Consider the following 27496-nt stretch of genomic DNA (forward strand, 5'->3'; position numbering starts at 1 on the left):
ATTGGGTCAGGAGTAGGCCATTCGGCCCTTTGAGGCAAGGTAAGAGACAGAAAAAAGTTTCCTCCAACCCCCACACCATCGCCCACCCCTCCCACACACATAAAACAAACCAGAGAACATTAACATAAAACGTTAAAAAAACAACTTCAAGTGAGTTTGTGAGTTTATTGTCATGTGTCCCTGTATAGGACAATGAAATTCTTGCTTTGCTTCAGCACACAGAACATAGTAGGCATTGACTACAAAACAGATCAGTGTGTCCATATACCATGATATAAATATATACACACATGAATAAATAAACTGATAAAGTGCAAATAACAGAAAGTGGTTATTAATAATCAGAGTTTTGTCCGAGCCAGGTTTAATAGCCTGATGGCTGTGGGGAAGTAGCTATTCCTGAACCTGGTTGTTGCAGTCTTCAGGCTCCTGTACCTTCTACCTGAAGGTAGCAGGGAGATGAGTGTGTGGCCAGGATGGTGTGGGTCTTTGATGATACTGCCAGCCTTTTTGAGGCAGCGACTGCGATAAAACACACTAGAAATAACAAAATTAGACAAAAAGGGCAGCTATTGAAGCACCACCTGGTGGAATGTACTGTAGAGACATAATCGTTGGTAGTTGGAGATAACCGGTGCTTTGTCCTTGTAGCCACGCCGGTGTTCAAGATGACGGGTCCACAGTCGCCGATCGTGGCCATGGTGAATGGTGTTGCTGTTGTTGTGGAGTGCCAGCTGATTCCGGAGAAGCTGCTGCCCGGGGATGGAGATCCGGTGGATGAGGAGTGATGCCCGGGTACACACGGTCGTCCACCTGTATACCGTAACGGCCACGCGGTGACGGAGGACGAGGACGAGGCGTACAAGGGCCGCACGCAGCTCTTCAGCGAGCAGCTGGCCGTTGGCAACGTCTCGCTGCGGCTGGCCGGCGTGCGCTTGGCCGACGAGGGCGACTACCTGTGCATGGTGGAGCACGAGAGGACCATCGAGCAAGCAGCAGTCCCGCTGAAGGTCACCAGTGAGTTGCCCCGTGATCCTGCCCCCTCCACTCCTCCACCCACCACCCCCAACCACCATCCACCACCCAGCCATCACCAGAGTCTTGGAGTCTAAAAACGGCCTGTCCCACTTAGGCGACTGCAGGCGACCGCCAAAATATTTTCACCAGAAGGACCTCTTTGCTCCTCTGCTCATTGTTGCTGAAACATTTTCAACATGTTGAAAATCTTTCGGCAACAATGAGTATAGGAGCAAAGAGGTCCTTCTGCAGTTGTACAGGGCCCTAGTGAGACCACACCTGGAGTATTGTGTGCAGTTTTGGTCCCCTAATTTGTACAAGGCCATTCTTGCTATTGAGGGAGTGCAGCGTAGGTTCACCAGGTTAATTCCCGCGACTGTCATATGCTGAGAGAATGGAGTGGCTGGGCTTGTACACTCTGGAGTTTAGAAGGATGAGAGGAGATCTTAATGAAACATAAAAGATTACTAAGGGTTTGGACACGCTAGAGGCAGGAAACATGTCCCTGATGTTGGGGGAGTCCAGAACCAGGGGCCACTGTTTAAGAATAAATAGTAGGCCATTTAGAATGGAGATGAGGAAAAACATTTTTACCCAGAGAGTTGTGAGTCTGAGGAATTCTCTGCTGATAGAGAGCTCGATAGGGCTCTTAAAGATAGCGGAATCAGGGGATATGGGGAGAAGGCAGGAACGGGGTACTGATTGGGGATGATCAGCCATGATCACATTGAATGGCGGTGCTGGCTCGAAGGGCCGAATGGCCTCCTCCTGCACCTACTGTGTATTGTCTATTGTAATGGCGACAATTTGGACTGCCGGCATCATATCAGGGTCCCCGAAAGATTTTGAACATTTCAAAATTCCAGCAGCGACAAAAAAAAGTTGCGACACTTGAAAAAACACCGAGCGCCAATACGTCATCTCGTCATGTATCTTTCGGCAACCCTGATACGCCAGTCAATGGTACCGGCAGTCGCCGAAAAAATCGCCAAGTGGGACAGGCCCTTTAGAGTCTTGGAGTCCCACTTAGGCGATTTTTTAGGCGACTACAGGCGACTGCCAAAAGAATTTTCAACATGTTGAAAAAATTTCGGCCACAATGGCAACAATTTGGACTGTTGTAGGTTGTCGCCTGGTGGCGTAGGTTGTCGCCGTTGCTGACATCGGTGAATTCCATTGTCCTAGTCACTGGCAGTCGCCTAAAATATTGTCCAGAACTTCTATCCCACCTGCCGGCTTCATTAACTGACTTATCAGGGTCGCCGAAAGATTTTGAACATTTCAAAATCCAGCGGCGACAAAAATGTTGCGGCACTTGAAAAAAAACACCGCGCGTCAATATCGCGTCGCGTATTTTCGGGGGTCTGGTACGTCAGTCAATAATGCCGGCATTCGCCGAAAACATCACTAATTGGGACTGGCCCATTAGTGACATGGAGTCTTGTGCACATAGTCTTAGAGTCTTAGAGACATAAAGAGTCTGAGAGGCGTTGAGTCTCAGCTTCATGACGTCTTAGAGGCAGCATCTTGGACATTCTCTGCCTCAGAGGGCGGTGGAGGCCGGTTCTCTGGAAACTTTCAAGAGAGAGCTAGATAGGGCTCTTAAAGATAGCGGAGTCGGGGGATATGGGGAGAAGGCAGGAACGGGGTACTGATTGGGGATGATCCATGATCATATTGAATGGCGGTGCTGGCTCACATTGCCGAATGGCCGACTGCTGGCTGGAAGGGCCGAATGGCCCTTGAGCCTCTAACACCAGGTCAACTGGTCCCTTGAGCCTCTAACACCTGGTCAACTGGTCCCTTGAGCCTCTAACACCTGGTCAACTGGTCCCTTGAGCCTCTAACACCTGGTCAACTGGTCCCTTGAGCCTCTAACACCAGGTCAACTGGTCCCTTGAGCCTCTAACACCTGGTCAACTGGTCCCTTGAGCCTCTAACACCTGGTCAACTGGTCCCTTGAGCCTCTAACACCAGGTCAACTGGTCCCTTGAGCCTCTAACACCTGGTCAACTGGTCCCTTGAGCCTCTAACACCAGGTCAACTGGTCCCTTGAGCCTCTAACACCTGGTCAACTGGTCCCTTGAGCCTCTAACACCAGGTCAACTGGTCCCTTGAGCCTCTAACACCAGGTCAGTGCTGGTGCAGGGTGTTGGTCATCCATTGTTGCCGTATTTCACTGACCGACCTCTCTCGCCACCGCAGGTTTGGGGGCGCGTCCCACGCTCCGGTTGGAAGGTTACCACGACGACGGGATCCTGGTGCAGTGCAACTCCACGGGTTGGTTCCCCCTGCCCACCCTGCTCTGGACGGTCCAGGGACGCAAGGATGGGCTAGACGGCTCTGGCACACGGACCGCCAGGGATGCCGACGGCTTCTACCGTATCTCCAGCTCGGTGGAGGTGCGGCAAGGGCTGGCGGCCGTCTGGTGCCAGGTGCGGGCACCACTGCTGACGGAACTCCAAGTATCCCGGATCCACATCCCAGGTCAGGACACCGCACGCATCCGACGTCTGCGGGCATTGGGGCAGGTGGGCGCGGCGGGCATCGGTACTGTAAGTTCACGAGCATGCAGGTACAGCAGGCAGTGAAGAAAGCCAATGGCATGTTGGCCTTTATAACAAGAGGAGTTGAGTATAGGAGCAAAGAGGTCCTTCTGCAGTTGTACAGGGCCCTAGTGAGACCACACCTGGAGTATTGTGTGCAGTTCTGGTCCCCTAATTTGAGGAAGGACATTCTTGCTATTGAGGGAGCCCAGCGTAGGTTCACCAGGTTAATTCCCGGGATGGCGGGACTGTCATATGCTGTGAGAATGGAGCGGCTGGGGCTTGTACACTCTGTGGAGTTTAGAAGGATGAGAGGAGATCTTATTGAAACATATAAGATTATTAAGGGTTTGGACACACTAGAGGCAGGAAACATGTTCCCGATGTTGGGGGAGTCCAGAATCAGGGGCCACAGTTTAAGAATAAGGGGTAAGCCATTTAGAACGGAGACGAGGAAAAAGCTTTTCACCCAGAGAGTTGTGAGACTGTGGAATTCTCTGCCTCAGAGGCCGGTTCTCTGGATGCTTTCAAGAGAGAGCTAGATAGGGCTCTTAAAGATAGCGGAGTCAGGGGATATGGGGAGAAGGCAGGAACGGGGTACTGATTGGGGATGATCAGCCGTGATCACATTGAATGGTGGTGCTGGCTCGAAGGGCCGAATGGCCTCCTCCTGCACCTATTGTCTATTGTCCATTGGTGTAACACTCCATTCTCTTCCTCCCTTTGTCCGCAGATGAATTCTTCCCCAGAGTTTCCAAGTACTTCAGTGCTTTCATGGTGTTCCTGGTCTTTCTGCTCATCGTGCTGTTCGGTGGCAGCATTTATTACTACTGGAAGCGGAAGAAAACCAAGGGTAGGTTGTGAGCAGTTTTGGGTCCCCGTATCTGAGGATGGAAGTGTTGGCTCTGGAGAGAGTCCAGAGGAGGTTCACCAGAACGATCTTGCTATTGAGGGAGTGCAGCGTAGGTTCACCAGGTTAATTCCCGGGATGGCGGGACTGCCATATATTGGCGGTGCTGGCTGGATGGGCCGAATGGCCTACACCTGCAACTATTGTCTGTTGTATATTGATATGGATCGGATGCAGGCAGATAAGAGATGGCCTTGGCATCATGTTTAAGAAAGAACTACAGGTGCTGGAAAAATCGAAGGCAGACAAAAATGCTGGAGAAACTCAGCGGGTGAGGCAGCATCTATGGAGCGAAGGAAATAGGTGACGATTCGGGTCGAGACCCTTCTTCAGACTGATGTGGGGGGGGAGGAAGAAGGAAGGAAGAGGAGGAGACAGTGGGCTGTGGGAGAGCTGGGAAGGGGAGGGGAAGGAGGGAGAAAGCGCGTACTTAGCGTGAACTCCGCTTCCGTTTGGTCGCACCAAACGCATGCAAGTGGGACAGGCCCTTCACTCCAGCATTTTGTGTCCACCCATAACACTGACGAATGGATGTATAGACTGTGGGAATGCCGGGAGGGATTTTCCCAATCTTTTTCCACTGTATATATTGTTCAATATTCAAAATAAAGTAAATCTTTTAAAGAAAATCACTCACCTCTTTCTGCTAGTTTTACTTGCTCTATGAAGCGAAGGAATAGGTGACGTTTCAGGTTGAGACACTTCTTCAGACTGGCTTCGTGTACAGCATAGACATAGTGGGCCGAAGGGCCTGTTGTTGAGTTGCCCACTTCTATGTTGTATATTCAGGAAGGAGATGAGGAGGAATTTCTTTAGTCAGAGGGTGGTGAATCTGTGGGATTCTTTGCCACAGACGGCTGTGGAGGCCACAAGCCAGTAGATATTTTTAAGGCGGAGATAGATAGATCCTTAATTGCTACGGGTGTCAGGGTGTTACGGGGAGAAGGCAGGAGAATGGAGTTGGTAGTGTGTGTGTGCCCCTGTGTGTGTGTGTGTGTGTGTGTGTGCCCCTAGGTGTGTGTGTGTGTGTGTGTGTGTGCCCCTGTGTGTGTGCCCTGTGTGTGTGTTTATGTGTGTATGTGTGTGTGTGTGTGCGTGTGTGTGTGCGTGTGTGTATGTGCGCCGTATGTGCCCGTTGTGTGTGTATGTGCGTGTGTGCCCCTGTGTGTGTGTGTGTGTGTGTCCGTGTGTCTGTGTGTGTGTGCCCCCTGTGTGTGTGTGCGCGTGTGGTGTCGTGAGTGTGTGTTTGCGTGAGTGTGTGTGCCCCTGTTTGCGTGTGTGTGTGTGCGCCCCTGTGCGTGTGCCCCTGTACGTGCGTGTGCGTGTTTGTGCCCCTGTGTGTATGTGTGTGTGCCCGTGTGTGTGCGCGTGTGTGTGCATGCGTGCGTGTGTGTGTGTGCATGTGTGTGTGCGCGTGGATGTGCATGAGTGTGTGTCTGCGTGTGTGTGTGTGCGCGTGTGCGCGCGATGCATGTGTGTGTGCAATGTGTGTGTAAGTGTGCGAGTGTGTGTGTGTAAGTGTGTGCGAGTGTGTATTCGTGTTTAATAAGAAATGTGTACCAACCTTGTTTTTTCTCTTGCAGAGTTGTACAAACGGCCCACACTGGAGAGTAAGTAAATCTATTTCTTTCCTTCCACCTCCGAGTTCTCCATTCAATAGACAATAGGTGCAGGGCCTGTGCAGTTGTACAGGGCCCTAGTGAGACCACACCTGGAGTATTGTGTGCAGTTTTGGTCCCCTAATTTGAAGAAGGACATTCTTGCTATTGAGGGAGCCCTGCGTAGGTTCACCAGGTTAATTCCCGGGATGGAGGGACTGTCATATGCTGAGAGAATGGAGCGGCTGGGCTTGTACACTCTGGAGTTTAGAAGGATGAGAGGGCTTCTCATTGAAACATATAAGATTATTAAGGGTTTGGACACGCTAGAGGCAGGAAACATGTTCCCGATGCTGGGGGAGTCCAGAACCAGGGGCCACACATTTTAAGAATAAGGGGTCGGCCATTTAGAACGGAGATGAGGGGAAAAAAATTCACCCAAATAGTTGTGATTCTGTGGAATTCTCTGCCTCAGAGGGCGGTGGAGGCCGGTTCTCTGGATACTTTCAAGAGAGAGCTAGATAGGGCTCTTAAAGATAGCGGAGTCTGGGGAGAAGGCAGGAACGGGGTACTGATTGTGGATGATCAACCATGATCACATTGAATGGCGGTGCTGGCTCGAGGGGCCGAATGGCCTCTACTCCTGCACCTGTTTGCAATGTTTTCTAAAGAAGGCGCTGGGGCAGGGCTCGGGTAACGAGGGGAAGATGGAAGTTTCTAGAACCTATTGTCCATAGTCTATTGGTAACATAATGCTCGCACCTTAACCTGTTGCCAATAAGGGCCTTGTCTGAAGATGTATTTTCTGTTCTTTACAGAACACAAGACGATATGCGACGCTGTAGGTAAGAAAGTTACATTCTATCTGCTTCAGATCTTGCGTCAAGGAATACTTGGTCAAATGAATGAGTTGATGTTGATGTGAATGGTCCATTCTGTGTGATAGGGGAGGTGCTAACACAGTGCGGTGATCAATGAGGGGTGGTCTACTCTAGGGGGCATGAAGGGCCCCACCCTTCTTGCCCACCCTCTGCTTCTCTTCCCTTGCCAAGCTCGAACCTTGAAAACACGTGATTTACAGAGACCTGTTACCCACGCAGTCACTGGGAGAACATGCAAAGCACACGGACGCACGCACACAGACACGCACATAGACACACACATGCACACAGACACGCACATAGACACGCACACGCACACACAAACGCGCGAACACACACACACACACACGCACAACACACGCACACACGCACACACAAGCACACACACACACACACACACACACACACACACACACACACACACACACACTCGCACACACACACACACACACACACACACACACACACACACACACACACACACACACACACACACACACACACACACACACACACCCACACACACACACACACACGCACACACACACACACACACACACACACACACACAGACACACACACGCACATACACACACACACACACACACACACACAGATAGACAGACACCTTGTGTGGAGTAGGCAGGAACTGGGAATGATGATTTTCGTTTAGAGATACAGCACGAAACAGGCCCTTCGGCCCACCACGTACATGCCCACCAGCGATCCCCGCACATTAACACTCTCCTACACACACCAAGGGGCAATGTTACATCTATACCAGGCCAATTAACATACAAACCTGTACGTCTTTGGCATGTGGGAGGTAACGGAAGATCTCGGGGAAAACTCAAGGGGAGAACGTGCAAACTCCGCAGAGACAGCACCCGTAGTCGGGATTGAGCCTGGGTATCGTGAGAAGCGGCGGGTAGTTCAGCTGACTGCCGGAAGGCTCGGTGTACGTCGGGAATAAGGAAGAGATCTCGGCTCATACTGACATCTCTCTCTCTCTCTATTTCAGATGAATTGGAGCTTTTTACAGGTGAGTGCTCACCTTTACCTGGACGTGTCTAGATCAGACACTCGTCCTCATCACCTGGGAAGATGCTCCCTCGCAGGGCCATCTCTCTCAAGTGTCCGTGCCGACCAGCGATCCCCACACATGAACACAACCCTACACACTAGGCACAATTTACAATTTACAGAAGCCAATTAACCTGCAAACCTGCACGGCTTTGGAGTGTGGGAGGAAACCGGAGCACCCAGGTCACGGGGAGAACGTGCAAACTCTGCACAGACAGCACCCGTAGTCAGGATGGAACCCGGGTCTCTGGCGCTGTGAGGCAGCAGCTCTACCCGCTGCTCCACCATGACACCCCGCATCTGTCCAAATGTCTTCTACAACCCATCATTGTACCCGTTTCCACAGCTTCCTCTGGCAGCTAGACAATAGGTGCAGGAGTAGGCCATTCGGCCCTTCGAGCCAGCACCGCCATTCAATGTGATCATGGCTGATCATCCCCAATCAGTACCCCGTTCCTGCCTTCACCCCCATATCCCCTGACTCCGCTATCTTTAAGAGCCCAATCTAACTCTCTCTTGAAAGTATCTAGAGAACCGGCCTCCACCGCCCTCTGAGGCAGAGAATTCCACAGACTCACAACCCTCTGTGTGAAAAAGTTTTTCCTCATCTCCGTTTCAAATGGCCTACCCCATATTCTTAAACTGTGTGGCCCCTGGTTCTGGACTCCCCCAACATCAGGAACATGTTTCCTGCCTCTAGCGTGTCCAAACCCTTAACTGTCTTATATGTTTCAATGAGATATCCTCTCATTCTTCTAAACTCCAGAATGTACAAGCCCAGCTGCCCCATTCTCTCAGCATATGACAGTCCCGCCATCCCGGGAATTAACCTGGTGAACCTACGCTGGGCTCCCTCAATAGCAAGAATGTCCTTCCTCAAATTAGGGGACCAAAACTGCACACAATACTCCAGGTGTGGTCTCACTAGGGCCCTGTACAACTGCAGAAGGACCTCTTTGCTCCTATACTCAACTCCTGACTGAGTGAAAAAAGTTGCCCCTGACCTCCCTCTTCAATGTGTGCCCTCTCACCTTATGGTTGTGGCCAGACAGGAGTCATATAACACCAGCTGATGACGATGGAAGCTAGGTCCTCTAATGAACCTGTCCCACTTAGGCGACTATAGGTGACTAGACTGTCTCCACATGGTCGCTGGTGTGTTGCCTGTATGTTCGTGACTCGTCTCTTAAAGTCGCCCAGAGAGTCGTAGTGTCTTTCTGGTCGACGATGGATTTTCGATATGATCAAAAATGTTCGCCGGCCGTGGGTTTGAGGCCAATGAGCGTAGCTTGATTTCTCCTGACGTAGGTGTGGTCGTAGGTTGTCGCCAGGTGAAGTAGATTGTCTCCAGGTGACGTGGGTTGTTGCCAGGTTATGTTCAGTTCAAGTTCAAGTGAGTTTATTGTCATGTGTCCCTGATAGGACAATGAAATTCTTGCTTTGCTTCAGCACAACAGAACATAGTAGGCATGAATACAGAACAGATCAGTGTGTCCATATACCATTAAATATGTAAATACACACATGAATAAATAAACTGATCAAGTGCAAATAACAGATAATAGGCTATTAATGTTCAGAGTTTTGTCCGAGCCAGGTTTAATAGCCTGATGGCTGTGGGGAAGTAGCTATTCCTGAACCTGGTTGTTGCAGTCTTCAGGCTCCTGTACCTTCTACCTGAAGGTAGCAGGGAGATGAGTGTGTGGCCAGGATGGTCTGGGTCCTTGATGATACTGCCAGCGTTTTTCTTGTATTCTTGTATTCTTGTATTCAAATTTTATTGTCATTGCCTCACTTTGAGACAACGAAATGAATTTCCCGTACAGGCAGTATCGTTAAAAAAAATCACAAGAAAAATAATAAAAATAAATAATAAATAAATAATAAAACATATTTAAAATAAAATTGAAATTGAATTAAAATTTTTTAAAAAGCACAAACACAGAAAGTCCACAACACAGCATAACATAAATGGCACCCAGGTGAGGAAGGCAGACAGGAAACAAAGAGTAGGGATTAACGGGTCCCTTTCAGAATGGCAGGCAGTGACTAGTGGGGTACCGCAAGGCTCGGTGCTGGGACCAGCAGTGACTAGTGGGGTACCGCAAGGCTTGGTGCTGGGGACCAGCAGTGACTAGTGGGGTAACGCAAGGCTCGGTGCTGGGACCAGCAGTGACTAGTGGGGTACCGCAAGGCTCAGTGCTGGGACCAGCAGTGACTAGTGGGGTACCGCAAGGCTCGGTGCTGGGACCAGCAGTGACTAGTGGGGTACCGCAAGGCTCGGTGCTGGGACCAGCAGTGACTAGTGGGGTAACGCAAGGCTCGGTGCTGGGAAGGCTCGGTCGGTGCTGGGACCAGCAGTGACTAGTGGGGTACCGCAAGGCTCGGTGCTGGGACCAGCAGTGACTAGTGGGGTACCGCAAGGCTCGGTGCTGGGACCAGCAGTGATTAGTGGGGTACCGCAAGGCTCAGTGCTGGGACTGCAGCTATTTACAATATACATCAATAATTTGGATGAAGGGATTCAAAGTAACATTAGCAAATTTGCAGATGACGCAAAGCTCGTTGGCAGTGTGAACTGTGAGGAGGATGCTATGAGGATGCAGGGTGACTTGGACAGGTTGGGGGAGTGGGCAGATGCAGTTTAATGTGGATAATTGTGAGGTTATCCACTTTGGTTGCAGATTATTAACTAAAAAGTAACAATTTTTTTCATCACAAGTATTTTTTTACTCGTGAAGTTTCATCAACGGTGTGAAAAAATGTCCAGGAGTTAAAAAATATTGGTGATGAAAAAAATGGTTACTTTTTACTCGTAGAAGCTCGTGAACATACTCGTGGACAGGGGCTTAAATCTTCTCTGTATCCTATCCAGTTTGACAACATTGTTTCTGTACCAGGGTAACCAAAACGGAAAACACAATACTCCAAATTTGGCCTCACGAATGTCGTGTCAAGTTGGGAAAAGGGGAAGTACAACGGGATCTGGGGGTCCTTGTACATCAGTCACTGAAAGTAAGCATGCAGGTTACAGCAGGCAGTGAAGAAAGCCAATGGCATTTTGGCCTTTATAATAAGAGGAGTTGAGTATAGGAGCAAAGAGGTCCTTCTACATTTGTACAGGGCCCTAGTGAGACCACACCTGGAGTATTGTGTGCAGTTTTGGTCTCCACATTTGAGGAAGGACATTCTTGCTATTGAGGGAGTGCAGCGTAGGTTCACCGGGTTAATTCCCGGGATGGCGGGACTGTCATATGTTGATAGAATGGAGCGGCTGGGCTTGTACACTCTGGAGTTTAGAAGGATGAGAGGAGAGAGAGTTTAGTTTAGAGATACAGGTGCACAACCTTTTATCCGAAAGCCTTGGGACCAGACACTTGTCGGATTTCGGACATTTTTGGATTTCCGAATGGAAGATTTTTAGCGTAGATTAGGTAGGTAGCGCGGGCGGCTTGAAAAGTCTGGAGCGACTGCCTCCTCCCCGGAGATCGGGGAATCATTGTAAATCATTGCATAAATGTTAGTCAGTTAGTTTGGAGGGATTTTATGTGGTGGTGGTGGTGTAGGGGTGAAGGGGGAAACTTTAATTCTTAGTCCCCTACCTGGTCGGCGATTCCCAACATCGCGGAGCTGGGGGCTCCGTCCGGCCGCGGGCGGCGCCGGTTGTAGCTCCGACCCCGGCAACTCTACCGCTGGCTGCGAGGCGCTCCAAATCCAGCGCCGCCCGCGGTCGGACGCCCCCCACCCTAGCTCCGCGAATGTTGGGAGAAGGCGGCCTCCGCGCCCTGGAGCTTACCGCACAGCGACCCGGTAAGGCATTGCCCGCTTCCCGCTGGTATCCCAGCGCTGCGACGCCGCCGACTCCCAACATTTACGGAGCTGGGGTTAGGGGCGTCCGGCCGCGGGCGGCGGTGGATTTGGAGCACCTCGCAGCCAGGGGTAGAGTTGCCGGGGTCGGAGCTACAACCGGCGCCGCCCGCAGCCCCACCGGCCACAGCGCTGCGGAGCTTACTGCACGGCGACCCGGTAAGGCATTGACCGCTCCCCGTCTCTCCGACCAGGTAGGGGACTAAGAATTAAAGTTTACCCCTTCACCCCCTCTTCACATAAAAGCCCTCCAAACTAACTGACTAACATTTAAGCAATGATTTACAGATGTTTAAGTGTCTCCCCGGTCTCCGGGGAGGAGGCAGCCGCTACAGTAGTACAGACCTGGGTTGACCGTGGGTCGTTTCGGGTTAAGTTTGGCGCCAAACGCGAGCTTTGGGGTGTAGACGACATCCTGGAAAAAATGGCCGGTTTTCGGAGTTTTTCGGTTTCCGGAACACCGGATAAAAGGTTGTGCACCTGTACAGGGCAGAAACAGGCCCTTCGGCCCACCGGGTCAGCGCCGACCAGCGATGCCCACACACTAACACTATCCTACACACACTAGGGACAATTTTTACATTTACCAAGCACCATTAGCCATATAACAATTACAACACGGAAGCAGGCCATTCAGCCCTTCTAGTCCGTGCCGAACACTTATTTTCCCCTAGTCCCATCTACCTGCACTCAGACCATAACCCTCCATTCCTTTCCCATCCATATACCTATCCAATTTATTTTTAAATGATAAAATTGAACCTGCCTCCACCACTTCCACTGGAAGCTCATTCCACACAGCTACCACTCTCTGAGTAAAGAAGTTCTCCCTCATGTTACCCCTAAACTTCTGTCTCTTAATTCTCACATCATGTCCTCTTGTTTGAATCTTCCCTACTCTCAATGGAAAAAACTTATTCACGTCAACTCTGTCTATCCCTCTCATCATTTTAAAGACCTCTATCAAGTCCCCCCTTAACCTTCTGCGCTCCAAAGAATAAAGACCTAACTTGTTCAACCTTTCTCTGTAATTTAGTTGCTGAAACCCAGGCAACATTCTAGTAAATCTCCTCTGTACTCTCTTTATTTTGTTGACATCCTTCCTATAATTAGGCAACCAAAATTGTACACCCTACTCCAGAAATGGCCTCACTAATGCCTTGTACAATTTTAACATTACATCCCAACTTCTATACTCAATGCTCAGATTTATAAAAGCCAGCACACCAAAAGCTTTCTTTACCACCCTATCTACATGAGATTCCACCTTCAGGGAACTATGCAAAGTTATTCCTCGATCCCTCTGTTCAACTGCATTCCTCAATTTGCTACCATTTACCATGTACGTCCTATTTTGATTTGTCCTGCCAAGATGTAGCACCTCACACTTATCAACATTTAAACTCCATCTGCCATCTTTCAGCCCACTTTTCCAAATGGCCGAAATCTCTCTGTAGACTTTGGAAATCTATTTCATTATCCACAACACCACCTATCTTAGTAGCATCTGCATACTTACTAATCGATCATTGATGGATATGACAAACAACAGTGGACCCAACACAGATCCCTGTGGCACCCCACTAGTCACTGGCCTCCAACCTGACAAACAGCCATCCACCATTACTCTCTGGCATCTCCCATTCAGCCACTGTTGAACCCATCTTGCTACTCCACCATTAATACCCAACAATTGAACCTTCTTAACCAACCTTCCATGAGGAACCTTGTCAAAGGCCTTACTGAAGTCCATATATACAACATCCACCGCTTTACCCTCATCAATTTCCCTAGTAACCTCTTCAAAAAATTCAAGTCAAACATGACCTTCCAGGCACAAATCCATCTTGACTGTTCCTAATTAACCTACAAACCTGCACGTCTTTGGAGTGGGAGTAAACGGAAGATCTGGGTGGGAAGACTGTGTGGGATCAATGAATCCTGGGCACCAGTTAGGACTGCAAATATCCTGGACAGGCTCGGCTCATAAGACTAGCCTCCTGAAAGTAAGCATGCAGGTACAGCAGGCAGTGAAGAAAGCGAATGGCATGTTGGCCTTCACAACAAGAGGAGTTGAGGATAGGAGCAAAGAGGTCCTTCTGCAGTTGTACCGGGCCCTAGTGAGACCACACCTGGAGTATTGTGTGCAGTTTTGGTCTCCAAATTTGACGAAGGACATTCTTACTATTGAGGGAGTGCAGCGTAGGTTTACCAGGTTAATTCCCGGGATGGCGAGAATGTCATATGCTGAGAGAATGGAGTGGCTGGGCATGTACACTCTGGAGTTTAGAAGGATGAGAGGGGATCTTATTGAAACATATAAGATTATTAAGGGTTTGGACCTGCTAGAGGCAGGAAACATGTTCCCGATGTTGGGGGAGTCCAGAACCAGGGGGCCACGGTTTAAGAATAAGGGATAGGCCATTTAGAACAGAGACGAGGAAACCCTTTTTTCACACTGAGAGTTGTGTATCTGTGGAATCAAGAGAGAGCTAGATAGGGCTCTTAAGGTTAGTGGAGTCAGGGGATATGGGGAGAAGGCAGGAACGGGGTACTGATTGTGGATGATCAGCCATGATCACAGTGAATGGCGGTGCTGGCTGGAAGGGCCGAATGGCCTACTCCTGCACCCATTGTCTATTGTCTAATAGGTTTAAGGTGAGGGGGGAAAGATTTAATAGGAATCGGAGCGGGTAACGTCTTCATGCAAAGGGTGGTGGGTGTATGGAACGAGTTGCCAGAGGAGGTAGATGAGGCCGATACTATTGCAACGTTTAGGAAACTGTTGGACAGGTACGTGGATAGGACAGGTTTAGAGGGATATGGACCAAATGCAGGCAGGTGGGACTAGTGTAGATGGGGCATGTTGGCCGGTGTGGGCAAGTTGGGCCGAAGGGCCTGTTTCCACACTGTATCTATCACTCTATGACTAGAGTGTGGATTTTGTACAATGGCCCCTCTTGTTTACACGATCAGTAGACTGTTTATGTACACTTGCTGACCTGGGGTACGGTAATACTCTGCTGGACTGTTTGTAATCAAAAATATAATTTCAATGTGTAGCATTTCACACCTGTGACAATAAAAGTGCCAATGAGATTCCGACAACTGCGTGCGTGTTCAATTTGTAAACTGAACAAAAACAGGAGGGTGACCAGGAGGGGAGGAGAGGGAAAGGGGGGTCTGGCCCACCGCACCCTCGAGGTCGGCTGTGGGAGGCTCCCACTTCTGTGGCGAGGAAGAGACCGTGTTCCACGTCTACGTGCAGTGTGACAGGTTGCAGCCCCTGTTCGACTATGTGAAGGGGCTGCTCCTCAAGTATTGGCTACATTTTATCCCCACACTCCTGATATTTGGGCATCCGGTACAGAGGGGGGAGGGGGGTCGGGGATCTCCCTGTCCGTCTGCTCCTGGGCCTGGTCAAGATGGTCATTCACGGGTCCAGGCAGCGGGCAGTCTATGGCCACACCGGGGTCGGCTGCCCGCCCCTTGTCTGGGCCTACGTCCGTGCCCGCGTGTCCCTGGAGAGGGAACACACACGCGGTGTCCACGGGGACTCTGGAGACCGTACGTGAACGCTGGTCACCGCGGGAGGTTGAGTGTCTTGTTGATAAAGTTGGCGTTATATTAATGTGTTGATCATTTGTTTGTACATAGGCAGACTTTGTTTGTGTTAATACTCTGTATGTTTAATTTTATTTTTTGAATAAAAGTCATTGTATAATATAAAATAAAACGACGGGGAACAAAGGTGGACGGGCAAGGAGGCATAGAAACATAGCTGCAGGAGGAGGCCATTCGGCCCTTCGAGCCAGCACCGTAATTCAATGTGATCATGGCTGATCATCCCCAATCAGTACCCCGTTCCTGCCTTCTCCCCATATCCCCTGACTCCGCTATCTTTAACTCTATCTAACTCTTTCTTGAAAGCATCCAGTGAATTGGCCGCCACTGCCTTGTGTGGCAGAGAATTCCACAGATTCACAACTCTCTGGGTGAAGAAGTTCGCTGTCTTTTCCTCCCTAGCGCGGACCCGGCAGAGTGGAGATGGAGCGCGGACCTGGGGGAGATACGCTGCCCCCATCGCTCTTGGTTCTCCCTACACGGTCCGCCCTGTAGTTTCCTGTACACGGTCCGCCCTATTGGGTCCGCACTACGTTGCTAGCGCCCACAGCGCTGCGTCCCCGCTTCACTTTATTCCCCGGGGGGGGGGATGAATGAACTGCCAGGGCCGGGTTAAGGCCTCTCGGCCCTGAACACAGCAAATATTACGGTGCCCCCCATATAGTGGAAACGACAACCTAGAAGGAAAGCAAACGAGGAACTGATCAAAGGTACACAAAAATGCTGGAGAAACTCAGCGGGTGCAGCAGCATCTATGGAGCGAAGGAAATAGGTGACGTTTCGGGCCGAAACCCTTCTTCAGACTGATAGGGGGTGGGGAGGTTAACTTCCAGCATCTGCAGTTCCTTCTTGAGGAACTGATCAATGCAGGTGGACAAAAATGCTGGAGAAACTCAGTGGGTGAGGCAGCATCTATGGAGCGAAGGAGGACAGGTTTCGGCCCGAAACGTTGCCTATTTCCATCGCTCCCAGCAAAACTGGATGACTGGCATCAGAAATAATCCACATAACAGGATTAGGGACTTTCTCACAAACCGGACGCAGAGGGGGGGCCTGTGAAGGAAACATTTCTTTAGAAGAACAAGTACTGTCAGGAGTACCGCAAGGCACGGTCCGCGGACCACTGTTGTTCCTGATGTACATTAATGATCTACCTGAACATATACATTGTAAAACAAGACTCTTCACAGATGATTGTCTTGTATATACACCTGTCACTGATGTAGAGGATATCAACTCCTTACATGAAGACCTTAAGTCCTTGGAATTATGGCAACACACATGGAAGATGAGCTTCAATCCAACCAAATGCTCAATTGTGGTCATTTCAAACAAGAAGAAACCACCTACTTGAGACTACATCTTCAGTCGACAAATACTTCATTGTACAAGTTCACAACCATACCTTGGAGTTCATCTTGATGGCAAGCTTTCGTGGAGGGAACACATGGACAACACGGCCACTAAAGCCAACCGGACACTAGGATTCCTTAAACAAAACCTCTGGTTCTGCCCAAAGGAAGTGAAAACCACAGCATATACAACATTGGTTAGACCCTTACTGGAATGTGCTTCATACACCTGGGACCCACACAAAACTGGTCATATCAACAAACTAGAAGGGGTACAGAGGAAAGCAGCATGCTCTTGCATTGGGAACTACAATAGAGGTAGCAGTGTCACCAGGTGCTGTCCGACCTGGAGCGGGAAACGCTGGAAACAAGAAGGGCAAGGAACAGACTAGCCATGTTGTACAAGATTCAACAGGGGATGGTGGGAATAACTGCAGATTGATACATAACATACTCAACATAAAGGGGAACAAGAAAAATAAATGATCTGTAAATAGAAACCCCATTTGCCAGGACAGATATTTATAAAAACTCATTCTTTGTAAGAAGCTTAAGGGAATGGAATAAACTAGACAGTTTTAAGGGGGCACTAATAGCACGTTAGTATGCACAACACATCCAAGTTGGCGATATGCAGAGTACTGCCCTGCCGACTACAAATTCAGAAGGTTCTGAAGGAGAGTTAGATTTAGCTCTTTGGACTGAACCAGTGGTCACCAAACTATGGCCCGCCGCGAGATTTTATCTTAACACGTTCCATGCAGCCGGGCTATTTAGCGGGTACTGTGGTAGCGGATAAAACAGAGCCCCCACTTTCCCCGACCCCTCCCGTCTTTACTTGACTGGCGTTTTCCCCCTCAGGGATCCAACAGCTCCACGAGTAAATTTCCCCTTTTGCCCTCCCGCGCCAGGCCATCGCCGCCCTCCATCGGAGAGGGGGGGGGGGGGGGGGGGGGGGGGGGGGGGGAGAGGGGCGAGCGTCCCGGATTGTGGGGGGGAGGGAAAGAGGAGGGGCGGATCGACAGACAGACAGACAGCTCTGATTTCAGTTGCTGTTTATTTCACTCTTCCCACATTTACATTCCCCCTGGTTTTATTTCCGCGCTCACTGGGGTTTGTTTCACGACGCGGAATTTGGGGATTAAATGGGAGCCGTTCGTTCAGCGCCGACCTGTTGTCCACCGGGTTTCTGCCCCACAGCCCCTGAGCCCCGCTCCTGACGCCGGTCCCGGGACCCGACCCTTTTACACACCCGGAGCGGAACCGGAGCAGATTCTCAGCCACTGGTTTTCATCCCAAGGCCAGAAGAAAGGATAAAGTTTCTCCGTGAATTTATTCCCAGTGAAGGTGTGGAGATGGGACTTGGTGTCCGCGTCGTAAAATGAAACTGTCCCGGACTCGTAACTGAGATAAACTCCCACCCTCCCGGGGATGGGACGGGCGGGGAGAGGGGATGGAGGGGAGGTGAATGCATCAAACCCGTCACCCCACCGCCTGATGCTCCAGACTCCAGTCTCCGGGGTCAGTGTGACCCCTCCCTTCCTCTCCACAGACTCTGCGGCGACTCCCAGACTCCAGCCCTGACTCCCCGCCACCTCCACCTCCCAGTAATGTCTCCCCGATGTGAATCCCTCCGATCCCAGCACACACGCCCAGTGTAAACCTCTTCCCGGTGTCAGGGAGACTCCTCACGGTCCGGGTCCATCTCACCCTCTTCCGATCCTCAGACACCTCGAGCCGCGCATGCGCTGTTTCCACATCCAGGGTGACGGAGACTGGGGGGAGAAGCAGAGAATCAGAGAGTCCCCGGGGGTCGGGGGGAGACTCGGGCACAGGCGGGCGGACAACTGAAACCTTGCCCGGGGTTTCACCCACAACAACATCGGGTGGACAACAGACATCTGTCACGGAGTTTGTAGCCAGGGATGGAGAGGGGGATTTCGTGAGGCGGGGAGGGTGTACGGGGAGGACGAGTGACAATAGGCAATAGACAATAGGTGCAGGAGGAGGCCATTCGGCCCTTCGAGCCAGCACCGCCATTCAATGTGATCATGGCTGATCATCCCCAATCAGTACCCAGTTCCTGCCTTCTCCCCATATCCCCTGACTGCACAGAGTCACAACTCTCTTGGTGAAAAAGTGTTTCCTCATCCCCGTTCTAAATTATGGCCCCTAGTTCTGGACTCCTCCAACATCAGGATCATGTCTGTAGCGTGTCCAATCCCTTAATAATCTTATATGTTTCAATAAGATCCCCAGCTGCTCCATTCTATCAACATATGACAGTCCCGCAAACCCAGGAATTAACCTGGTGAACCTACGCTGCACTCCCTCAATAGCAAGAATGTCCTTTCTCAAATTAGGAGACCAAAACTGCACACAATACTCCAGTTGTGGTCTCACTAGGGCCCTGTACAACTGCAGAAGGGCCTCTTTGCTCCTATACTCAACTCCTCTTGTTATGAAGGCCAACATGCTATTCTCTTCACTGCCTGCTGTACCTGCATGCTTACTTACATTGACAGATGAACAAGGACCTCTAGATCTCGTTGTACTCCCCCCTTTCCCAACTTGACACCATTCAGATAATAATCTGCCTTCCGGGTTGTGCCACCAAAGTGGTTAACCTCACATTAATCCGCATTAAACTGCATCTGCCATGCATCTGCCCACTCACCCAGCCTGTCCAAGTCACCCTGCATCCTCAAAGCATCCCCCTCACAGTTCACACTGCCACCCAGCTTTGTGTCATCTGCAAATTTGCTAATGTTACTTTGAATCCCTTCATCTAAATCATTGATGTATATTGTAAATAGCTGCGTTCCCAGCACCGAGCCTTGCGGTACCCCACTAGTCACTGCTGGTCCCAGCACCGAGCCTTGCGGTACCCCACTAGTCACTGCCTGCCATTCTGAAAGGGATCTGTTAATCCCTACTCTTTGTTTTCTGTCTGCCAACCACTTCTCTATCCATGTCAGCACTCTACCCCCAATACCATGTGCTCTAATTTTGCCCACTAATCCCCTGTGTGGGACCTCATCAAATAGTTTCTGAAAGTCCAGGTACACTACATCCACTGGCTCTCCCTTGTCCATTTTCCCAGTTACATCCTCAAAAAATTCCAGCAGATTAGTCAAGCATGACTTCCCCCTCGTAAATCCATGCTGACTCGGACCGATCCTGTCACTGCTATCCAAATGTGCGGCTATTTCATCTTTTATAGTTCTTCAGGAGACCATTCTTCAGGCAGATATTCAAATATCCTGCCAGTAGATGGCGAGGGAGAGGCAGATTGGAAGATGAGGAGTCGGATGTGAGTGGTAATTAGAGGTGGTTAAAGAGGATGTAGAGATGTGGGGTGGAGTTGCCGTGATCATACTGAACGGGAGTGGACTGGACGGGCGAGGCAATCTGCTACTGTTTACTTGCTTTCTTTAGTGGAGGGTGGATTTGATGCGTCTGTACAACCAAGAACACTCTGATGTCATGGTGAAGCAATATATGAACTTCACTGAGGGACTTGACAATGTTTTACATGTGAGGCTGGTCCAGAAAACAAAGGCAGGTGGGATCCCAGACGAGTTGGTAAAATGGACCCACAATTGACTTGGTGGTTGGAGGTAGCAGGTAGCGGTAGAAGGATGATTTTGCTGCCTGGAGGTCTGGGACTGGTGGTGTGCAGCAGAGATCCGTGCTGCAACCTTTGCTGTTTATTTTATGTTTTCATGGCTTGGATGTGAATGTAGGAGGTGTGACTACAAAGTTTGCAGAGAACGGCTAATATTGTGGATAGCAAGGAAGTCTGGCAAAGTCTGCAGCGATATCAATACTGGAGGACAGTTTATTTAACACAAAGAATTTAATACCTGGTATATTTTGCCAGAGTAGGTGGTGGAATCAAATGTAATTACTACATTTAAGAGGCATTGCAATTTAACAGATGATGTGTTGAATATTAACCATATAACCATATAACAATTACAGCACGGAAACAGGCCATCTTGACCCTTCTAGTCCGTGCCGAACACTTATTCTCCCCTAGTCCCATCTACCTGCACTCAGACCATAACCCTCCATTCCTTTCCCATCCATATACCTATCCAATTTATTTTTAAATGATAAAATCGAACCTGCCTCCACCACTTCCACTGGAAGCTCATTCCACACAGCTACCCACTCTCTGAGTAAAGATGTTTTACCTCATGTTACCCCTAAACTTCTGTCCCTTAATTCTCAAATCTCAATATAATGTTATTTAATGATATTAAATATAATGCTTGTAAGAGTGTGGTTATGATCTGTAGAACCTAAGAGGATAAATGTCTAAAATTTCCTGATTTTAAATTGTCTGACAATAATCTCACTGTCTGTAATACGGTAAAATATCTTGAGCAATTTATTACAGAACAGATGACAGATGATGAGAATATTTATAGGCAACGACATATGCTGTACGTACAGGCAAATATTCTCTAGTCTAATTTGGTGCGTGTACAGATGCGGTGAAGATGTCCCAGTTTAGAGCATATTGCACAACACTCTATACTGCACACCTGTGCTCAAACTATGGAAAGACAAGTTTGCAGAGACTAAAGGTGGCCTATAATGATGCCATGAGAACACTGCTAAGGAAACCTAGATGGTGAAGTGCCAGTAATATGTTTGTGGCTTCAGAGGTCAGTACTTTAGAAGCTATCCTAAGAATTCATATGTATACATTCATTTGCAGGATAAAAGACTCTAAAAATGTAATCATTGTGGCCTTGTCATATATAAGGTTCAGCACTACACGCTACCAATCCCAGCTGTGGAGACACGGGTATCACTGTCTCATTGTAGGACATTGATCATTCTTTTAATTCTGGATTTTAAATCACCTATTGTGTTGTATTTAATATATAATATCTAATGCTTTTATAAGTGATCTACTAAGATGTTATATGTATTTTATGGTGTTTTATATGCAATGTATTTTTATGTAATGTTGTCCCTTGTCTGGAACTTGAGTGATATAAAGTTTATTATAATTATTAATAATATGGTTCTAATGTGGGCAAATGGAATTAATGTGTCTGGGGGGAAAAGGTGGACAAGCATCTGATGGGCCGAAGGGCCTGACTCTATAATGTACAACCATGGCTCTCTGGCTCCAAGAGCACTGAATGACTGATTATCCACAGCCAACAGTGCAGGGAATTCCAAATGTTGCCCAGTCTCTGCGTGCAGTAATGTCTCCTTGTCTCTGTCCTAAGTGGTGCAGCCCACATTCTGAGAGGGTGTCCGCTGGTTCCAGACCCCTCAGACAGGGGAAACATCCTCCCTGCATCCAGCCCACTGAGCCCTGTAAGGACTTTATGTTTCATTGAGAGCTCCTCTAATACACCTGAACTCTCGAGTACACAGGCCTAGTCTACGCAATTTCACCCAGTACAGCAAACTCATTCACCCAGGAACAAGTGTTTAAGAAGGAACTGCAGATGCTGAAAATCGAAGGTAGACAAAAATGCTGGAAAAACTCAGCAGGTGAGGCAGCATCTATGGAGCGAAGCAAATAGGCAACGTTTCAGGTCGAGACCCTTCTTCAGTCTGAAGAAGTCTCTCGACCCGAAATGTCGCCTATTCCCTTCGCTCCATCGATGCTGCCTCACCCGCTGAGTTTCTCCAGCATTTTTGTCTAAAACCCAGGAATAAGGATTTGTTCAAGTGCAAACAAACTTCGCTCTGTCTCTGTGATGCTTCCCCTTGACTCCATTAATACCATTAATCTTCATATATAAGTGTTGCAGAAAGATGTCTTAAAAAGAACAATGGAAAAGGAATTAGTTTTACCTCGGTTGATGATATCAGATGTTTCTCTCAATGCCATGTTGTAGAAAAAGGTGCGATCAAACTTTTCAATGGGCAACGCGCCATCTACCACCAACATTGTTTTGGTTTCATCACTAACCCTGCAAATATTTAACAGCTGGTTAGTAACTGAGCATGAGCTGTTTTTGAGCTGTACTATAAAAACAAACATTGTTTCAGTCAAAAGCATGTCCTACCTGCTCTTGCGACCAGCTTCCTCCTGAAATAAATAAAACACAAATCTCAATAGACTGAGATGGATCGTCATGATCCCGACGTCGGGTATTTCACCAAATTGCTACAGAAAAACCCTCTGATAATTCCCATTTCCCAACTCTTTGCCGCTGTCACACAGACAGAAAGTGGATATTGTCGTAGAGACATCGAACACGGGGGAAAGCATTAGGAATGTCGATGAAAATAACTGCGAGTATGCAACTTACGAGTAAGACCGGGCAGGTCGTGGGATTTAATCTGGAGATGTCAGAGATTATAGGATGGAATATTTTAGGATCAGCGGCGGATTTGAATGGGTGGAGGTTGGAAATATTATCACTACCTGTTGGGACACCGAAAATCAAAGCTGAAATGTATGATGGCCTTTAATAAATTCCACAAGTGCTGCAGTAAACAGAACGGGGAACTCAGCGGACTGCCTGAAGACAATATTGCAGATAAATTTAAGTTGAAGTGGGACAAATACATGAGGATTCCTGGAATTTGAGGAATTGTTGTTGGATATGTGAGTAGATGGAACAGATGGAACTTTGACACCGTTCTGAATTACTGGTAAATGATGCATTTATTTCCGAAATTTAACCCACCACTTTGTGACTGTGCACTTTCACTTCACCAAACTGTAGTGTAACCCCCTCACCTTCAGAAACATCACGCCGTCCTTGAGGTCTATCTGTTCCTGTAACTTTGAGAGTTCCTCCTGAATGGAATTTAAATCCTCTTGAATCTCGTGAAGATTTTTCTCCATTGTTTTTACAATCTTCGCCTCTTCTTCCCGGATATCTCCCAGTAGCCGCTGCTCTTTCTCAGTGAGAATCTGGTGCAGTTCAGCAAACTGGGATGTGACCTGTGACTGAAGGTTGTGTGACTGTTTCTGTCAGATGAAAGATGAGAATCAATATATTATGTCACTCTGCTGTGTTTCCTCATGACATGGAAGGTGACATTTGGCCAATCAATGTCGAGTTCTGGAGTGTAGAAATATGCCCTTCGGCCCAACATGTCCATGCTGGGCTCTGTACGTATCTACATTAATCCAATTTACTTGTATATAATCCGCTCCTTTCATCACCATGGCAATTCAAGAGCTCGTCTTGATAATTCTGAAATATTTGGTGAAAGTAACGTACACTCACATCATTCCCATTTCCCCGGTACAATTCCCTGCAACCTATTCCATTTCATGTGTCCATTAACCCTCAGTGGACAGAACCAGGTCACCAGAACTAGCAGACAGCAGCACCACTTAGAATGACAGACTTCATAGAGTCATACAGCAAGGGGTGTTAGATACCCACCAAGACCTCCCATCTGTGCTATTTCCACTTGTCCACATTTGGCCCAGATAGTTCTAAAACTTTTCTCTCCACGAGTTTGTTTGAATATCTTTTAAATGTTGTTACGGTTTCTGACTCAACTACCTCATCTGGCAGCTCGTTCCATGAACCCACTACCAAAGTTGTCCTTCATGTTCGTTTTAAATCTTTTCCCTCTCATCTAAAACCTATACCCTCACATTCTCGACCCCCCTACTAAGGGTAAAAGACTGACCATCCAACGTATCATTCAGTTTCATGATATTATACACCTGCCACAGACCATTCTTCAGACTGCTGCTCTCCAGGGAGTAAAGTCCTTGGCTGCTCAACCTCCCCCAAGTGTTCTGGTCCTCGACCACTGAGCTCTATAGTGTAGTGTTGTTACAAAACCCTACCATCAGTAGCGCTGTAGATCTGCGCACTGCCTGGGCGTGTGATTCCGGAGGCTGTTGGGAGGGGGGGGGGCGCGGGATGATAATCCAGGTTTGTATTGGTTATCGGAGAGGAATTTGCTTGGACTTCAAGCTGATGAAGAAAAATCGATCTGCAATCCCGCTCCCTTTTTTTTTTAAAAAAAGGTTGCTGGGCGAATGCATCATTGGATTGAAGTTAAACGTGACTTCTAATGCCTTCAACATCACGGATCGCAAGTGCGGGACAAAACAAAAGGTATGTCGTCTATTTCCCATCTTAATTTGCTTTTTGGTGTGGTTTCATTGTAATCAGATGATGCGAAATATCTGATTTTCATTTAGGCCCCGATGCGATATTGGCCGTGCCTTGCCTGCCAATCGGGGCTTAAATCACAGCAGCGACCACATGCCAATCGGGGCTTAAATCACAGCAGCGACCACATGCCAATCGGGGCTTAAATCACAGCAGCGACCACATGCCAATCGGTCACAATCCAGAAACTGCTACTCTCAAGATAATCAAATTCATTATTTTTTTTCACAATCATGTCATAAGAGTCATGTCTAAATCATCTATATTTAGTGTTATAATCTATCCGTGATCAATATTTTCATACTAAATAACTGAAAACTTCCACAGTAAAGTTTTAGTGAGATATTTAGTATGAAAATATTGATCGTGGATAGACAATAACACTAAATATAGAAAATGTAGATGTTCTTATGACATAATTGAGCATAAAATAATGATTTTGATTATCTTGAGAGTGGATGTTTCTGGATTTGGAACAAATGTCTGTGCAAAACGCCCCTTGTCTGCTGCAGTGTTATATCCAACATAGGAAAATTTATGGGAATTAAACATTCAATTCCTTCCGTTTGGCATAGAATTTCATGACAAAGTGAGATTTAAAAATCATGTTATATTGTGAATTCTTGTGTGAATGGGATCAGTTTGTTATTTGGATACTTTGGCTATTTAAACAATTATTTTTAGATAGATGTTTAGATCTAGTAATTGAATTTAGATGAATGTTAATTGATTTGATGACACTGATGAATATGAATTATTTGGGGGGGGGGGGGGGGGGTATTGACTATTTGTTTTAACGTTACAATAATATTAAAGTTCTGATCTTGAGAATATTCATATTTTTGAATTTTCAAGGCAGTCTGGGTGTTTATTACTATTTCCGTCACAACGGGTAATTTTGTATTTAGCTACTTAATTAGGTAATTAACTAATTATATACTTTAATATCAGGCCATCCAAGTAAGATGTATCATTTGTTTCAGAATACTTCAATCGATAATAACTGAAAATTTCATTCAGTTATCTTAATTTTTAAGAAAGTTATGGGCATTTATGTAAACTGACTGTCCTCGATCACAGCTTTTGTGTTAAGTCAATGGAAAAGCAATAGGGAACAAGATGCTAATTTCCGAGTATGAAAATGACCATAACTTTTTTTAATACTGAAGCTATGAAAGTGAATTAGGAATCAAATGAAAGTTCTTTTTATGCTTTATCTGATGGAATAAATTAAAGGCTTGATTTTTTAAATCTCAAAATGTTGTAACATTCCTATGTAGTGGTGCCAAATTATTGCACACATCACAGGGATGAAATCCACACAAGAACATTAAATCGGCAATACAAACCTGAACTCCAGAAATGTTCTCTTTCTGTTGCTGCTCCTTTTTCTGGATGTCTGATTCCTTTTCTGTGAGAGATTCGAAGGTAGATTTCACCTGACCCTGGGGTTGGGATTCAGATCAGAGAATAAAAATGTCAGAAAATGAACACGACATGACACAATGATGTGATCAGAATCGGTTTGCTTTTACCTTGTAGATTTCAACAGCTTCATCTACCGGCATGAAGCTGTGAGACTTGTGTTCCCGCCCAGCTGCACAAATCACACAGATCAGCTTCTTGTCCGTTTCACAAAACAGCTTCAGTTCTTCCTGATGTTTCTCGCACTGAAGTTTACTTTCCTTCTCTGTCTGATTCAGGCTCAGTGTTCGAGCTTTCTCAGACAGTCTAACCAAGGCCCGATTCACCCTGAGGGTGCGGTCTGTAAATTCCTCTCTACATTCCGGGCAGGAGTTTTTCCCCTCCCTGTCCCAACTCTGTGTGATACAGGAGCGGCAGAAGTTGTGCCCACACTCCAGTGTCACCGGATCGGTGAAGAAATCCAGGCAGATGGGACAAACTATCCTCCTCGGTTAAACTTTCGAACCTGTCTTTCGCAGCCATGTTAAGTCCGCCCCTCTCTGTTAAATCCTCCACTTCCTGGTTCAGTGTTTTCCACTGCGCGCGCTGCCGTCTCGGGGATTGAATGTTATTTGTCTGCAAGTGTTGAGTGTTCAGTGTCCTGGCCAAAGATCTTAGAGCGAAGAATAAATGTTTTTTATTTGCAATGTTTCTTATTTAAGTGTCCCTTGTCTAGTCGAAATAAAGTTCACTATTGGTTTAGAAGAGGGATAAATTGTCAGTTATATACATTATACTGCATTTTCCCTGTATGTGTGTTTATAAACAATTCCTTAACCCAGAATCACCCTTATGAACTAATTGAATTAGCTAACCCCTAATCACGCACAAAAAGTCACCCCCTGTCAATCACCCAGCGAGTTTCGGTTCCGGTTCTACTTTCAACTCAAACACTGCTTGTCCCATTTAAAAAGAAATCTTTAAAAAACATTAAAAAAAGGACTATTACCAGAATCAAATTTTATTCTTGACAAGAAGTTTGAACTGACAGATTTATGAATCTGACCCACACAAACTGTTGCCCC

General features: G+C 47.7%; 1 protein-coding gene, 1 long non-coding RNA gene and 1 pseudogene across 2 annotated transcripts in view; 2 read left to right on the plus strand and 1 right to left on the minus strand.

Annotated features, from left to right (window-relative positions):
- LOC129693830 (butyrophilin-like protein 2) overlaps positions 1–7087 on the plus strand; it is a gene marked incomplete at its 5' end in the record, with an annotated part of 55707 nt that extends 48620 nt beyond the window's left edge. Inside the window, 5 exons of the mRNA XM_055630578.1 lie at positions 801–1017; positions 3223–3504; positions 4297–4416; positions 6057–6083; positions 6890–7087. Coding sequence (XP_055486553.1) covers positions 801–1017; positions 3223–3504; positions 4297–4416; positions 6057–6083; positions 6890–6996 — 753 coding nt within the window. The remainder of the gene's footprint in view (positions 1–800; positions 1018–3222; positions 3505–4296; positions 4417–6056; positions 6084–6889) is intronic.
- A 3303-nt stretch (positions 7088–10390) lies between these two features.
- Positions 10391–15010, plus strand: LOC129693827 (uncharacterized). Its single transcript, XR_008722920.1, has 2 exons — positions 10391–11373; positions 12391–15010. It is a non-coding gene; the product is annotated as an uncharacterized LOC129693827 (long non-coding RNA).
- Positions 15011–17918: 2908 nt separating this feature from the next.
- Positions 17919–26969, minus strand: LOC129693823 (E3 ubiquitin-protein ligase TRIM39-like; annotated as a pseudogene).
- Between the last annotated feature and the right edge of the window lie 527 nt (positions 26970–27496).

Source organism: Leucoraja erinacea, unplaced genomic scaffold (genome assembly GCF_028641065.1).
Source record: "Leucoraja erinacea ecotype New England unplaced genomic scaffold, Leri_hhj_1 Leri_438S, whole genome shotgun sequence".
In the NCBI taxonomy this organism is placed as follows: Eukaryota; Metazoa; Chordata; class Chondrichthyes; order Rajiformes; family Rajidae; genus Leucoraja; species Leucoraja erinaceus.